At 48.3% G+C, this 13,953-nt stretch overlaps 1 protein-coding gene across 1 annotated transcript; it reads left to right on the top strand.

Moving 5' to 3' along the window:
- Positions 1 to 690: 690 nt before the first annotated feature.
- Positions 691 to 11,725, top strand: GSDMB (gasdermin B; the record flags this gene model as incomplete). Its single annotated transcript, XM_082679420.1, is given in 9 exon segments — positions 691 to 864; positions 868 to 943; positions 4,257 to 4,434; positions 6,256 to 6,352; positions 9,943 to 10,095; positions 10,200 to 10,258; positions 10,260 to 10,275; positions 11,053 to 11,145; positions 11,582 to 11,725. Coding segments are annotated over 9 exon segments (990 nt in total).
- Between the last annotated feature and the right edge of the window lie 2,228 nt (positions 11,726 to 13,953).

Genomic DNA, 13,953 nt, shown 5'->3' on the forward strand with positions numbered 1-13,953 from the left:
GGGGACCCTTCAGAAGTTGACCAGAAACTGAGGAGACAGGACTTGGGGGTGGGGGGCTGTCCAGAGCACCTAGCTCCAAGCCACTCTTGAGTACAAAGGTAGAGCACTACTTTTTCTCTCTTGTTTCCTTCTGAGGCCAGTTTATGACCATCTCACTGGGAAATGGTTGGTAGGGGCACCATCCAACTGCCTTGCAGAACAGGAAAGGGGGGGTGGCCCAGGGGTCAGAGCGAAGCGAGTCATCTGTTGGGGTTGGTAATGTGAGGTCCGGCAGTCATGCCCCTCATCTCTTCCTGGGTCCTCTTCATCAGCACTGGTGAGGGTCTGGCTGGGGATGGTGAGCCTACCTTCCCACCCATCAGGCCCCTCTGAGCAAGGGGCAACTCTGCTGTGGGAGATGCGGAAAACAGATCTCGCTTTCCTTCTGGGCAATCACCACTCCAGCTTTCCTCCAGAAAGTTTCCACAAGGGGCAGAGGAGAATCCAGCATTTGTGATGGCCATCCCACCTTAGTGTGTAGTGACCACCACACCTTCTGGGAACAGGGAAGGCAAACCGTTCTGCTTGGCCTAGAACTTTTGGATCTTTCTTGACCCCAAGCTGCCAAAGGTAGAAGATTTCAAAACCTGAACTAATATTTCCCTCCCCCAAACTGCAATGGGCTTCCTTTTCCCAGTTGGTCCAGGCACCATGCTCGCGGTATTTGAGAAAATTGCAAGAGCTGTGGTCCAACACGTGGACGCTGGTGGGGATATGATCGCTGTCAGAAGCCTCATTGATGCTGACAGATTCCACTGCTTCTATCTGGTGAAGGAGAGGAGACGTTTCTTTGGATACCAATATGATAAGAGAGACCTCACCCTGTAGGACATCCTGGAGATGGACAAGGGTGAAGGGCTGTTTGATAAGCTGGTTCCTGGGCTCCAAGGTCCGTATGAGGTGGGTGAGGGACTTTGTCTACGCCTACGCTACCCCACTGTCAACACCCCATTGCTATCAATGAGGTCAGCCAGTCAAAAAAGGAACCGTGGTATTTGTATGTACACGTCCATACACCTCAATTAAAGAAATGTACGGGAGAGCTGCATGGGGAGAAGGGAATAGGGGAAATGGAAGTTTATTTTTATTGGAAACTCTTCTTTAATAGTCGTCTTTCCTATTTTTTTCCTTTGTAAACAATTCGCTTTTAAATTAGCTGAGGTCTTCTCATGTGTTTATAATGTTTATCATTTAAATGGATAATTAAATGGAGGCAGTTAGCTTAGTGGTTAGGAAAGGACTCAGGCTTTAGAACTGGGGGCATCTGCCTTCGAAACCTGGCTCTGCCACACTTACCAGCTGGGTGACCTCTGGACAGGTGGTTTCATCTAAGTTTGTTTCCTCGTCTATCAACTGAAGAAGACTGTTGCAAGAATCAAAAGAGATAAATTACATAAATCATTTACCACAGTGCATGCAAGAAGGAGCATTCAATAAAAGTTCGCCTCAGTCATTCTACTGGTGGCGGTTATTATTATTATCCCTTCCTGTTCCTGGAGATCATGGCTGAATGGGAAGTCGCTGGTGAGCAGAGCTCCCTTAAGGGCTCAAAGGCCTCAGTAGAGAAGTCTGTTCCATCCCCCTGCTTCCAAGCTCAGCGACTCCTGGGGTTTCTTGGGTTTCAGAAGCCCCAGGATAGGTGTTGATGAACCCTCACTTGGAGAATTATTGCAGCATCTCACGCCTCATGGTGAGGAGTTTTACAGCTCCGACATCTCTGCCAAAGCCCATTTGGGTCTCACCGAGAGATGGAAAAGAGTTCTAACAACACCACTGTATAGTTTTAGAGCACCTGCCACGTGCCTGGTACTGCTGTTATGTGACCAAGTGCAGTGCACAGAATGCTCTGAGGTGGTGGGCTTTTCCACAAGTGGGGTTTAAGTAAGCAAGGGACTTTGGGAAATTTTCAGATTAGTATTTTTCAAAGACTCTGAGTCAATTCTCTGAAACGAGAATTGCCAAGAGTCAATTTACTAAAAGCTAATTCTCAAAAAAAAAAAAAAAAAAAAAGACAAGTTCACTGGAAGCAGAAGAAAACTTTAAAGCAGGACTAGAATGTTTTGCAATGATCATCTTACTCCCCATGGGACAGGGGCAAGTTTAATTATGGAAAAAAAAATTTGACTAAGTCAGTTAACTTGCTTTAAGGGAAAGTCTATCTGTTTGCATAAAAAAATTCAGAGGGAGAGATGAAACCAAACTAAAAAAGTCCTTAAGAATGAGGTGAACTGGTCATTTAAATTGATTTTCAGCAACTTGGCCTGCTCCCTTTTCAAACAGATTATTATTTTTTTAACTAGATGGTGTACATCGTTTTTTTTTTTTTTAATTAACTAAAGTCCATACTTTATTCAGATTTCCTTGGTTTTTATCTAGTGTCCCATTTCTGTTCCAGGATCCCATCCAGGACATCATGTTACATGTAGTTGTCACGTCTCCTTTGGCTCCTCTTTGACTTGCCTTGTTTTTGATGGCCTTGACATTTTTTTTTTTTTTGTGGTACGCAGGGCTCTCACTGTTGTGGCCTCTCCCGTTGCGGGGCACAGGCTCCGGATGCGCAGGCTCAGCGGCCATGGCTCACGGGCCCAGCCGCTCCGCGGCATGTGGGATCCTCCCGGACCGGGGCACGAACCCGTGTCCCCTGCATCGGCAGGCGGACTCTCAACCACTGCGCCACCAGGGAAGCCGCCTTGACAGTTTTGAGCAGTAGTGGTCAGGCATATTGTAGGACACCCCTCTGATTGGAATTTGTCTGATTTTTTTCTTATGGATAGACCTAGGTAATGGGTTTGGGGGAGGAAGACTGCAGAGGTAAAGTGCTGTCCCCATCACATCATATCAAGGTTATGTACTATCAACATGACTTATCACTGTTGATGTTGACCTTGGTCAGCTGGCTGAGGTACTGCCTGTCAGGTTTCTCCACTATCAGGTTACTCTTTCCCCCTGCCCCTCCTCCATACCGTTTTATTGATTGGTTGATTGATTGCTACACCCTGTGGCTTGCAGGATCTTAGTTCCCTGACCCAAGGATTGAACCCCTGCCCCCTGCAGTGGAAGCCCAGAGTCCTAACAACTGGACCGCCAGGGAATTCCCCCATACTGTATTCTTTGTGTGCATAAGGTTTGATTTTTCTTTCTCTCTGATAAAGTACCCACGAACTTTTACGTTACTCAAGAAACAATTGGGCCCTGAGACATTAGCTTCCCACACACAGGACTGATTTCAGGCACTATTTCTAGGTCTGTCATATTTCCACCAGTTTCAAAATGCATTTCTTCTCTGTAAATCTGGCCCTGCCCCCCAAATCCAGCAGTAGAAGTTCTCCCTGCTCTGTAGGCTCAGAACTGGGAGGTCTGAGAGAAGGGCACTCAGCCTGGCAGCATCTCCACATATGCTCCACTAACTCCAGGGCAGCAACTGACTTGGAGTCCACGCCCTTATGCAAGGCCGGGCAGAGTCCACTTGGGTGGGCAACTTTCCAGACTTGCCTCACTTTACACATGCACAGTGCACACAAACACAGAGACTGAACTCTGCTTAACTTTTATTTCCTAAAGTTCAGGGCCTCCTAATTCTTTCACTTTACTTTTCCTTGTCTCATTTCAGCCTCTCAAATAGTTATATAGGACTAGCTCACATTTACTGAACATTTAGTATGTGTGCCAGGCACTTTGTTAAGTGCTTAACTGCATTAGTTTATTAATTTCCTCAAGCACGGGAAGTAGGTACTATTAATATTTCTCCTTCTATAGAGACTTCCCTGGTGGTGCAGTGGTTAAGACAACGAGCTTCCATTGCAGGGGTCATGGGTTCGATCCCTGGTCGGGGAACTAAGGTCCCACATGCCGCAGGCCGTAGCCAAAAAAAAAAAAAAATTCTCCTTCTATAGATGAGGAAACAGATTCAGAGGTGATGTGACTTATCCAAGGTCATTTGGTAAGAAGGTGGCAGAGTGGGCTCCAGGCATGATGACTTCTGGTGAGAACAGCATTGGCTGGAGAGCCACAACTGGAAGAATTCCTCAGAAGGGAAGGGGATCGTGGAGGGGAGCCCAGGACGGGGTGCACCAGGGAGGATTTTCTAGAGAGAGATCTTTTTTTTTTTTTTTTTAACATCTTTATTGGGGTATAATTGCTTTACAATGGTGTGTTTGTTTCTAGAGAGAGATCTTTTGGGGTCAGCCTCAATGTGACGTTTACCTTTCTCTTTCCAGGTCAAAAGGTTAAGTCCCAAGTTATGGACAGCGTAGACTCAAAGGGAAGTTTGACAGTGAAATTACCCAAAGAAAAAACACTTGACGTGGGAATAACATTCTCCAGGTCCCCAGAGCAGGGCATCGAGTTATCAAAGACCTGGATACTCCAGAAATTCCTGGATTCCCTTAAGAACAAGTGAGGCTGGTTGCGGGCAGCAAGGGGGAGGGAGGGAGAGAGGGAGAAGCCCATTTTGGGCACCAAGGGCATCTGAGGTGGGGGGCCCCTGGCTGGTGCAGCCTCCCACTCCCTACTCCCAGCTCTTCCCGCCCCACTCCTTCACTCAAGCATGCCCTCCTCTTCTCCACCCTCAGGAAGCCTTCTCATTCTTCCAGGATCAGCCTCCAGGAGCCCTTCTTCTGAGGTCCTCAATTCACTCATTTCCCTGCTGTCCTCCGGGGTGATTGATTACTTGGGCTTGGACCAAAACTGGCTGGTTTCAAGAGGCCACACTCTCCTCTGTTTTCCTATACTGTGCTGCTCAAATCTGTGTTTTGTGCCTGTTTCACTCTGCCTTGCGGCAAGCCAGTGGTTTCCATGTTCCCTCCCCTCACTGCACTCAGAACAACTTGTGACCAGGGACTGACTTTACTAACCTCTCTGTTTATCCCCAGCACATGGTAAGTACTTGGTAAGAGAGCTGAAGTGAAGCCCAATGAAATCAAAGCACCCCCGTCGAACATTTCCTGCACAGGAAGTACCACCGGCCCACCCCACCAGGGTGGCACCAATCAAGTGCCACAGAAGTTCTGATAGCTGAGGGCATGGTCCTTCCAAGGGACTTAGAGGGATATCACCAGCCTTCCTCCTCGGCAGTCATGTTGTGGTCGGTATTGGTGTCTTCTTCCCTAGCTGCAATTGTTGGAAAGTGTGGATAGGTCGGGGGAAGGGGCCCCACCACTCTGCTGGGCTAGCCCTCCCTGAGCACGGTGGATGCCTTTTGTTTTTCCTTTTTAATTAAAAACTGAAAGCCTTGCAGTGAAATTGTACTGGTCCTTTGATCTACCCCTACCCACCATGGTATTGCTGGGGAGGGGGCTTCTGCAGTTTTTCTGAGGGAACTCCATTTTTCTAGCATGCCTGTTGTTTCTAGAGTGAAGCTATGTGGAATGTGTAAATAGAGTTGTTGGGGGGAGGGTAGGTCGAGGAAGATCTGCTCAGGCAAGGATGTAGGACTTTCTTGGGGGTCTTTTGGTTGCAAATACCAGAAGTTCCATCAGGTAGGGAGGGAGGGAGGTTTATACATACATTTATATTTGGCTGCTTGGGGTCTTAGTTGCAGCATGCATGCGGGATCTAGTTCCCTGACCAGGGATTGAACCCAGGCCCCCTGCATTGGGAGCGTGGAGTCTTAACTGCTGGACCACCAGGGAAGTCCCCCATCAGGCTGTTTTAAGTCACCAAATGAATTTCTTTATGGAATCAGAGATGCCTCATGGACCCCCAAGGGTGGACAATTCAACCAGGCCCCAGAGACCAGTGCAGGGAGCTGGAGCCCCTTCTCAGAGAAGCGGGTATTGTGGACTGGGCAGATACCTATCGCAGTACCGTGGGAAGGGCACAAGCTTTGGACTCATACAGACTGGGGTTTGTATCCCAGTTATACACTTATTAGCTGTGTGAACTTGAACCATTCACGACCTGTCTCTAAGCCTCAATTTCGTCATATGAAAAATGGATGCAATTCTGCCTACATCATAGTGGGGCAGTGAGGGTTAAATGAAATGACGCGTGAAGTATCTCACAGCGCTGGTACACTGTAATCTTTCAGAAACGCTAGCGGGTTCCCTTCCCATTTGCACCCCGTTCCCGCCCACGGTGGGTAAAGTGAACTGGGACAGGGGTGCTGTGGTCTTCCGGCCTCAGAGGCACTTAATCTCAAATAGAAACGAGCTGCTGGAGAGGGAGAAATGTCCCTGGGAGGTGGGGCCCCTCTCATTGCCCCTTTACTCCCTCCAGAAAGCTGAAGAGGAAACTGACCCCTATGTTCCAATCAATCCAGGCAATGAGAGAAGACCTTTATCTAGTGACGGAAACTCTGAAGACGACAAAGACTGTAATCCTGAAAAGTGAAAAGCAATATATTTTTTGGGACCCGATGAAATGTTTTGGCCTCCGATATGAACACAAGATTAGGATCCTGGGAGGTGGGGACTGTGGGAGAGCCAGCTCGGCTCACCCACTGCAGGTCAGGGGCTGCCAGCCCAGCCGCCGCACTCTTCAGCTCTTCCTTTAGACCTCTGTGAGCAGTCTTGCCTGCTCCTTGGCCTTCTTACGACTTCTCCTCTTGCCCCAAAAAAGTCTGTGTGGCATCACTCAGCCTCTCCCCTGTTACTCTCTAGTGGTGCTCTGTCTTCATTTGCTTCATAGCGCTTCCCACGGTTCATAGTTACTCGGGTGTTTTTTGATTGTTCGTTGCCTTCCTCCCTTTCCAGGAGGCAGGAGGGCAGGAGCCACGATGCCTGGAACAAAACGGGCATGTTTTGTCCTCTATAATTTTTTTTTTTTTGGCCACGCCACGCGGCTTGCAGGATCTTAGTTCTCTGACCAGGGATCGAACCCGGGCCCCTGGCAGTGAAAGCGCCAGGTCCTAACCACTGGATGGCCAGGGAATTCCCCATAAATATTTGTTGAATGAAGTGGAAACAACATGAGTTTTGGGGTCAGATGCCCGTTCAAATTTCAGCTCTACTGCTGTGAAACGGGCTCATCTGCTGACCCTCTCAGAGCCTCGGTTCTCTCATCTGTAAAATGAGGATAAAAATTACCTCCCAGGATTGTTTGGGAGATCAGGCAAGATAACTATGTCAAGCACTTAGGGATCAATCAACCTGAGCTCCTTTTTCCTAGCACCAAACGGAAGTGAGCATCACCCCTCAGAAGGTCCTGGGCTATCGAGTAAAGCAGCTAGTCTTCCCCAACGCAGAAAGTATGGGTAAGCAAGGCCTGGTGGGGCGGGGTGGATGGGGGAGCCTGAACACATGAGTAGGGTGGGGGTTGATTCAGCTGGGATCTGTGTCAGCCTGGAGGGGCCCTGGTGAGCTGGAAGTTGGGGGGAAGTTCCAGGGAATGAGAAGAAGGGTGATGAAGGGTCCTTGCTCAGACACCACTGACCCAGGGTTTGCCCCAGCATGACACTAATTCTTCCCTTAACTCCCATCTCTCTCCCAGTATTTTTTTTTCTGTTGGAGGGCAGGGTGGGAAGGTTGGGGAGAAAGAGGACCTTACAGAGAGAGAACTGAGCTTTCTTTTTTAAAATCAATTTTTTATTTTTTAATTTAATTTTTAAAATTATTTTTGGCTGCATTGGGTCTTCATTGCTGCACGCGGGCCCTCTCTAGTTGCTGAGAGCGGAGGCTGCTCTTCGTTGCGGTGCGTGAGCTTCTTATTACAGAGCACAGGCTCTAGGCATGGGGGCCCCAGTAGTTGTGGCTCGTGGCTCTAGAGCGCAGGCTCAGTAGTTGTGGTGCACGGGGCTTAGTTGCTCTGCGGCAGGTGGGATCCTTCCGGACCAGTGTTACGAACCCGTGTCCCCTGCATTGGCAGGTGGATTCTTAACCACTGTGCCACCAGGGAAGTCCCAGAACGGAGCTTTTTGATAACTGGTCTTTCTCTCTTTCTCTTTTTACAAACTGGTTTAGGTATTAGGTTTTCTCGGGCAGAAAAGAAAAATCCTTTCCAGAAGGTGAGTGAGCTTCTGGGCCTCCTGTTCATCATTCCAGAATGGGCAAGGATACTATTTTTAAAAAGAGGATAACAAATGGCCTGGGATTATAGAGTTCTTAGTGCTAAGAATGTAATAGGATGCACCCAGGTGGGAACTGTGGTAAGGGCAGGAGAAAAATCTGCCTGTTGGAGAAGTAGGTTGGATTGCATGTTGACCTAGGGTTTCCAGGCTCCGCCAACTTTGACTTGCTCTGTGCAGGTCAGTGTGCTGGATCCTGGGCTCACAGCCCTTACTGAAGGGTTACTGGCCTAGGAAGCACACTTGAATTGTCTGGCCAGTTCTCACACAATAGCACTAGAACTGAAAGGAGCACTGGACTAGGAGTCAGACGGTCTCAGGGCCTAGTCCTGGCTCTGCCGCTCACTAGCTCTACAGCCTCCTGAGCCATGGTTATGCTGACGTTAAAATGAACTAGGGGGTTTCCCTGGTGGCGCAGTGGTTGAGAGTCCGCCTGCCGATGCAGGGGACACGGGTTCGTGCCCTGGTCTGGGAAGATCCCACATGCCGCGGAGCAGCTGGGCCCGTGAGCCATGGCCGCTGAGCCTGCGCGTCCGGAGCCTGTGCTTCGCAACGGGAGAGGCCACAACGGTGAGAGGCCCGCGTACCGCAAAAAAAAAAAACTAGGATTAGACCAGGAGATCCCTATGATTCTGAATGTGGCTTCCTCTGGAATTTCAGAGTCTTTCCCTGAATCCAATAAGGGTTGTTACTACCTAAAAGGCCTTGTGAAGGAGTAGCGAGAAGTCTAGATGGAGCAGAAAATTCAAGAAAAATTTCTGGAAGTTGTAAAAGTTGCAGTTTCAGTTCTGGCAAGGTCTTGCTAGCTCAAAAGAGACTACAGTGCCATAACAGAGGAGTCAGGGGATAGATTCCAGTTCCTGCCCTGATCCAGATTTGCTGAGCGGCCCTCTCTGGGCTTCCATTTCTCCTTCAATCATCCAGGCATAATCCTATGCCTGCCTATCTCTGAGGGTGTAGGAAGGGGTCTGTAAATATAGTGCTTTGTCATTTACACACAATGATGAGGATGCAGGCTCCCTGGCATGGGCAGTGAGGGCTCAGAGTCCAGAATTGAAAACTTCCACCACTGGGACAAGAAGGTCCGCAGGTGGGTGGAGGTGACCTGAAAACTCTCTGAGATTATTCTTCCTCTGCAGAGAAAGATGGCGGTTCATCTTGGTTAGGTAAGGATGGAAGCCAGCTGTGTTCAGGGTAGCTACACTCCTCACTCTTGAGCCCTCTGCCCTCAAGAAGTGCAGCTCAGGTGGGGCAGCTGAGTGTGTGTGAGTGTGTGTGCATATGTGTGTGTGGCAGTGGAGCTCGTTGGGAGGAGAAGGGTAGGACAGTGCCCAAAGCAGGTTTCAACTTCAGTCTGGAGAGTGCATCTGTCTCCTCTAAACACAGTGATTCTCATGGGTTGTAGACATCACCTGGGGGGAACTTTAAAAGTAGTGATACCTGAGTCCCACCTCTAGAAATTCTGACTTAAGTGATCTGGGGGTGTGGCCTGGTCTGGGCATCGGGTCTGGGCACTCCCCAGGGGATTCTCATGCACAGTCAAGGCTGAGAACCACTGCTCTAACTTCCTCTAAATCCTCAGTACTCCTGCTGGGGCCCAAAGCTTGCACTTTGAATGGAAAGGACGACATAAGCTTTGATTTCCTGCAGATGGAGAAGAATTGGGGGTTGGTATAAGACTGAGGGTGAGTTGGGGAGGTGGAAGTGGGGTCAGCGGGAGGCAATGCTGGTGGGCGTCTGGGAAGAAGGATGCTTTAACAGGAAAAGAGTAGAAGAAGGGAATATACAGAGAGGTGGTCTCCAGAAGAAAGATAGATAAAGAATGGGGTCTCGGGGGCCTTGGTAATGGAGATTGCTAGGCTAGGTGGGTGGGGTTCTTAATTTCTGCCTCTACTGGGAAGTCCTTGAGTTTGGAGGATTTCCCAAGCGTGAAGGAGAGGATGCAGGACATGGTGCGAGTCCTCCAGAATCTGACTGAGGAGCGAAAAGAGGTGCTAAGCTGCTTCACCAAGTGCCTCAGCAAGGATGAAGAGCTGCAGGATCTAGAGCGAAGAATAAGAGGCCCAAGGAAGAACTGGGGCAGAGAGAGGGAGGAGCCAGTGGGGAGACAACCTGCTATAATGGGACTGGGCTTATCTCCCCCATCTCCTGGTCCTAGGTGTCTGAGGTCCGGCGCTCCGGGGAGCTACAGATGGAAGGCCCAGCAGGTTCTGTCATGCAGCCTTTTTAACGCTGCTGGAATCTTTTTTTTTTTTTTGAAACAATGAATTTTATTTTTTTTTATACAGCGGTTTCTTATTGGTTATCTACTTTATACATATTAGTGTATACATGTCAATCCCGATCTCCCAATTCATCCCCCCCCCCCCGCTTTCCCCTCTTGGTGTCCATATGTTTGTTCTCTACATCTGTGTCTCGATTTCTGCCTTGCAAACACGTTCATCTGTACCATTTTTCTAGATTCCACATTTATGCGTTAATATACGATATTTGTTTTTCTCTTTCTGACTTACTTCACTCTGTATGACAGTCTCTAGGTCCATCCACATCTCTACAAATGACCCAATTTCGTTCCTTTTTATGGCTGAGTAATATTCCATTGTATATACGCTGCTGGGATCTTGATAGAGGAGCACACAGGAGCCATTTCGGATTTCTTGGATGACTTGATGGGTGAGGAGGGGTTTGGATGTAAGCTGGTGTGGAGGAAATGCTGAGCAGAGGGGCCTGTGGGGAATCAAATCTTGGGAGGAAGGGGGTATACACTGCCTTTTACATTTTGTGAGGCATAGAACTTCACACTTCAGACACTAGCCATCTTTCCCAGGCCAGGGATTGAGGGACAGCCTCCTCTTCCCCTACGACCTCCTGCAGGCTAAGAGGAAAGCAGGAGCCCTTTGGAAGACCCTCCATCTAGCGCTCCTTGGGGCTCTCTGGAACTTCTGATCCTTGTCCCAGCTCTCACCAGACAGTGAAGCCCCGTCCCACTATGTGCCTCGCCTCTCTACCAGCCACCCTCCTTTTTGCCCCCTGAGCTGTCTGAGGAGGGGCAGCTTGTTGCTGAGGCCCTAGTTAAGGGGACCCTGCCCCTTTTGAAGGACAAGGTAAGACAGCTTGGGCTGAGGGCCCAGGTCCTAGTGGAAGTGAATGCCTGTGCTCTCAAGGATCCAGAAGTCCCAGTGACCAGTCCCTTCCTACTTCATAGTCCTCTGCCAGCTGTCTATGCAGCTGGTTTGTGGCAATTCCCCAGATATATAGTTTCCAGGACAATTTAGGATGGGCTTTTTAGGCTCTGTTGCTTGCCTATGGGCAAGAAAGGGGGTTGGAGAACTGTTAGTCCCAGGAGGGCAGCTGGCCCCATCGTGACGGATCAGCAGCGCCTGTCACTATGTTGAGAGTTTGAGGGTCTCCAGGCAAGAGTGCCGTGGTGGATTGCTACGTCTGCCATGGGCTCAGGATGAAGGAGTGTGGCCAAATATTTGCCATTTCTGGCATATTTCCTTGTTTCTAGATTTTACAGTCTGGTGGGTTTCCTTCCAGGTGGAGCCTATCCGGGAGCAGAACCAGGGTGAGCAGCCCCGTGACGTGGGCTGTGACCCTGAGGCACGGACTCTCTGTGCCCTCTACGTTGTTGTCTCCATCCTGCTGCAGCTGGGTGAGAATTCTACCTCTGTGTCTTCCTAATACCGTGTCAGCTCTTTTTTAAAAATAACTTTATTTATTTATTATTTATTTTTGGCTACGTTGGGTCTTCGTTGCTGTGCGCGGGCTTTCTTTAGTTGGGGCGAGCGGGGGCTACTCTTAGTTGCGGTGCGCGAGCTTCTCACTGCGGTGGCTTCTCTTGTTGCGAAGCACGGGCTCTAGACGTGCAGGCTTCAGTAGTTGTGGCACATGGGCTCAGTAGTTGTGGCTCGCGGGCTCTAGGGCGCAGGCTCAGTAGTTGTGGCACACGGGCTTAGTTGCTCTGCGGCATGTGGGATCTTTCCAGACCAGGGCTCGAACCCGTGTCCCCTGCATTGGCAGGCGGATTCTTAACCACTGCGCCACCAGGGAAGTCCCTCCTGTCAGCTCTTTAACATTCTCCCCACAAGCCTCTGGGTGCTCCCCTCCCCAGTCCATTCTCACCATCCCTATTCCCAATCACCAGAATGATGTCTTTAAAACAAGCCGCTATTTTTTGATACATCCCATTCACCATGATAATGTCCAAAAATCAGCCTGGATTGTATGATTAAAAGTGGCAGATTGATCATGTTAATTTCCTCTCCCTCTTGAAATCTCACTAAATGACAATAAAGCGATGGAAAAGATAGAAACCCGCAAGAATAAAGAGAATTAGGCAGCAGATAAGGGATTTCAACACATCTTTGGAAGCAAGGAAGCAATTATAGGAGTGCAAGCTAGGAGGCATGGGACTGAGGGATGCGTAGGAGTGTAGGAGGAGACTGCTGGTTTTCATCATAAGCCTTTTAGTTCTATGTAACATTTTTCAAGACAATGTAATTAAAAGCAAAAGAAATATATATTTGTTGTAAAGCATTTCAGATATTTCTCAAAGTCAAAGGTAAAGGTACCCCGTGATCTCCCTTCTCCCTTTAATATAACCACTATTAACATTTTGGGGTATGTGAACATTTTTTCTATGGAGCAGTTTTAAAAATGGTAACTTAAACATTAAACTAGGAATGCTATAGCATACATTTGTTTTGTATCTATCTTTTGAACTAGTCACTTTTACATTTACATTTCACTTTTACATTTATATTTTTACATTTGTAAAAATATTATATGCAACAGGAACTCTCATAAGTGCTGTCAGAGGGTAGCTTGGTCCACCACTTTGGAAAACTGTTTACCAGTATCTACTAAAGCTAAACATATACCTATGACTCAGCAACTCCACTTCCTTGGCATATACCCAAGAGAAATGAATGCACGTGTTCACCATAAGATTGCATGTACAGAAACGTTAAAATAAGAGCCCTAAGCTGAAAACTATTCAAATGTCCAATAATATTAGTATGGATACATATATTGAGGTACACTTATGCAATAAAAGGGAACAAATTACTGCTACACATAACAACATGGATGGTTCTCACAGACAGAATGCTGAGCCAGTGAAGCCAACACAAAAACACATGGGTCTTCCGAGAAGTAGGTGCCAAAATGGAATCAGATATGCAAGGGACTTAATAGGGGGAAAGCCCATGAAGAATAAAGGGAGGGAGCAGGAATCGGCATGGCAAACCTTCAAATCACAATGAAGGTCTAAAACTTGGGAATGGAGAGGAGGAGGGAAGGACTCAGTAGGAAGGGTCTCGGGTGGCAGCACAGTCTGAGGGTCTCAGCCAAGCCGACCCGAGCAAAGGTGGTCTGCCGGAGGGCTACCCATCAGGCAGAAGGGCCAGGCTCCAGTACCTCATACTCAGCTTTTGGCTGGATGTAGCCCCGGGGAGCTGGGGCTCAGAAGACAGATCTACAGAGGTTCTTGGTCAACTCTGCTTCCCACAGCAGGTTCTCCTAAAGAAAATCTGGGTGGTACCCTCCATGGCCACCACAATACTGTATGATTCCATTTATATGAGGCCCAAGAACAGGCAAAACCAAGCAATAGGGGTAGAAAGTCACAATAGTGGTTATCTTAGTGGGGACAGTAGTGACTGGGAAGGGGCATGAGGGAATCTTCTGGCTGGAAATATATCAAGATTCACTGAGCTAACATTTAAGATCAGTATATGTTACTGTAAGTGTATTATATTCAATACATCAATAAAAGTCTTAAAAAAACACACAGTATATAACTCCATGTAAATGAAGTGAAAAACAAGCAAAACTACATGATGGTGGTAGATGTCAGAATAGTGGTTATCTCTGGGGCTTCCCTGGTGGCACAGTAGTTAAGACTCTGT

The sequence above is a fragment of the Grampus griseus genome (genome assembly GCF_964374135.1).
Source record: "Grampus griseus genome assembly, chromosome: 20".
NCBI classification, from domain to species: Eukaryota; Metazoa; Chordata; class Mammalia; order Artiodactyla; family Delphinidae; genus Grampus; species Grampus griseus.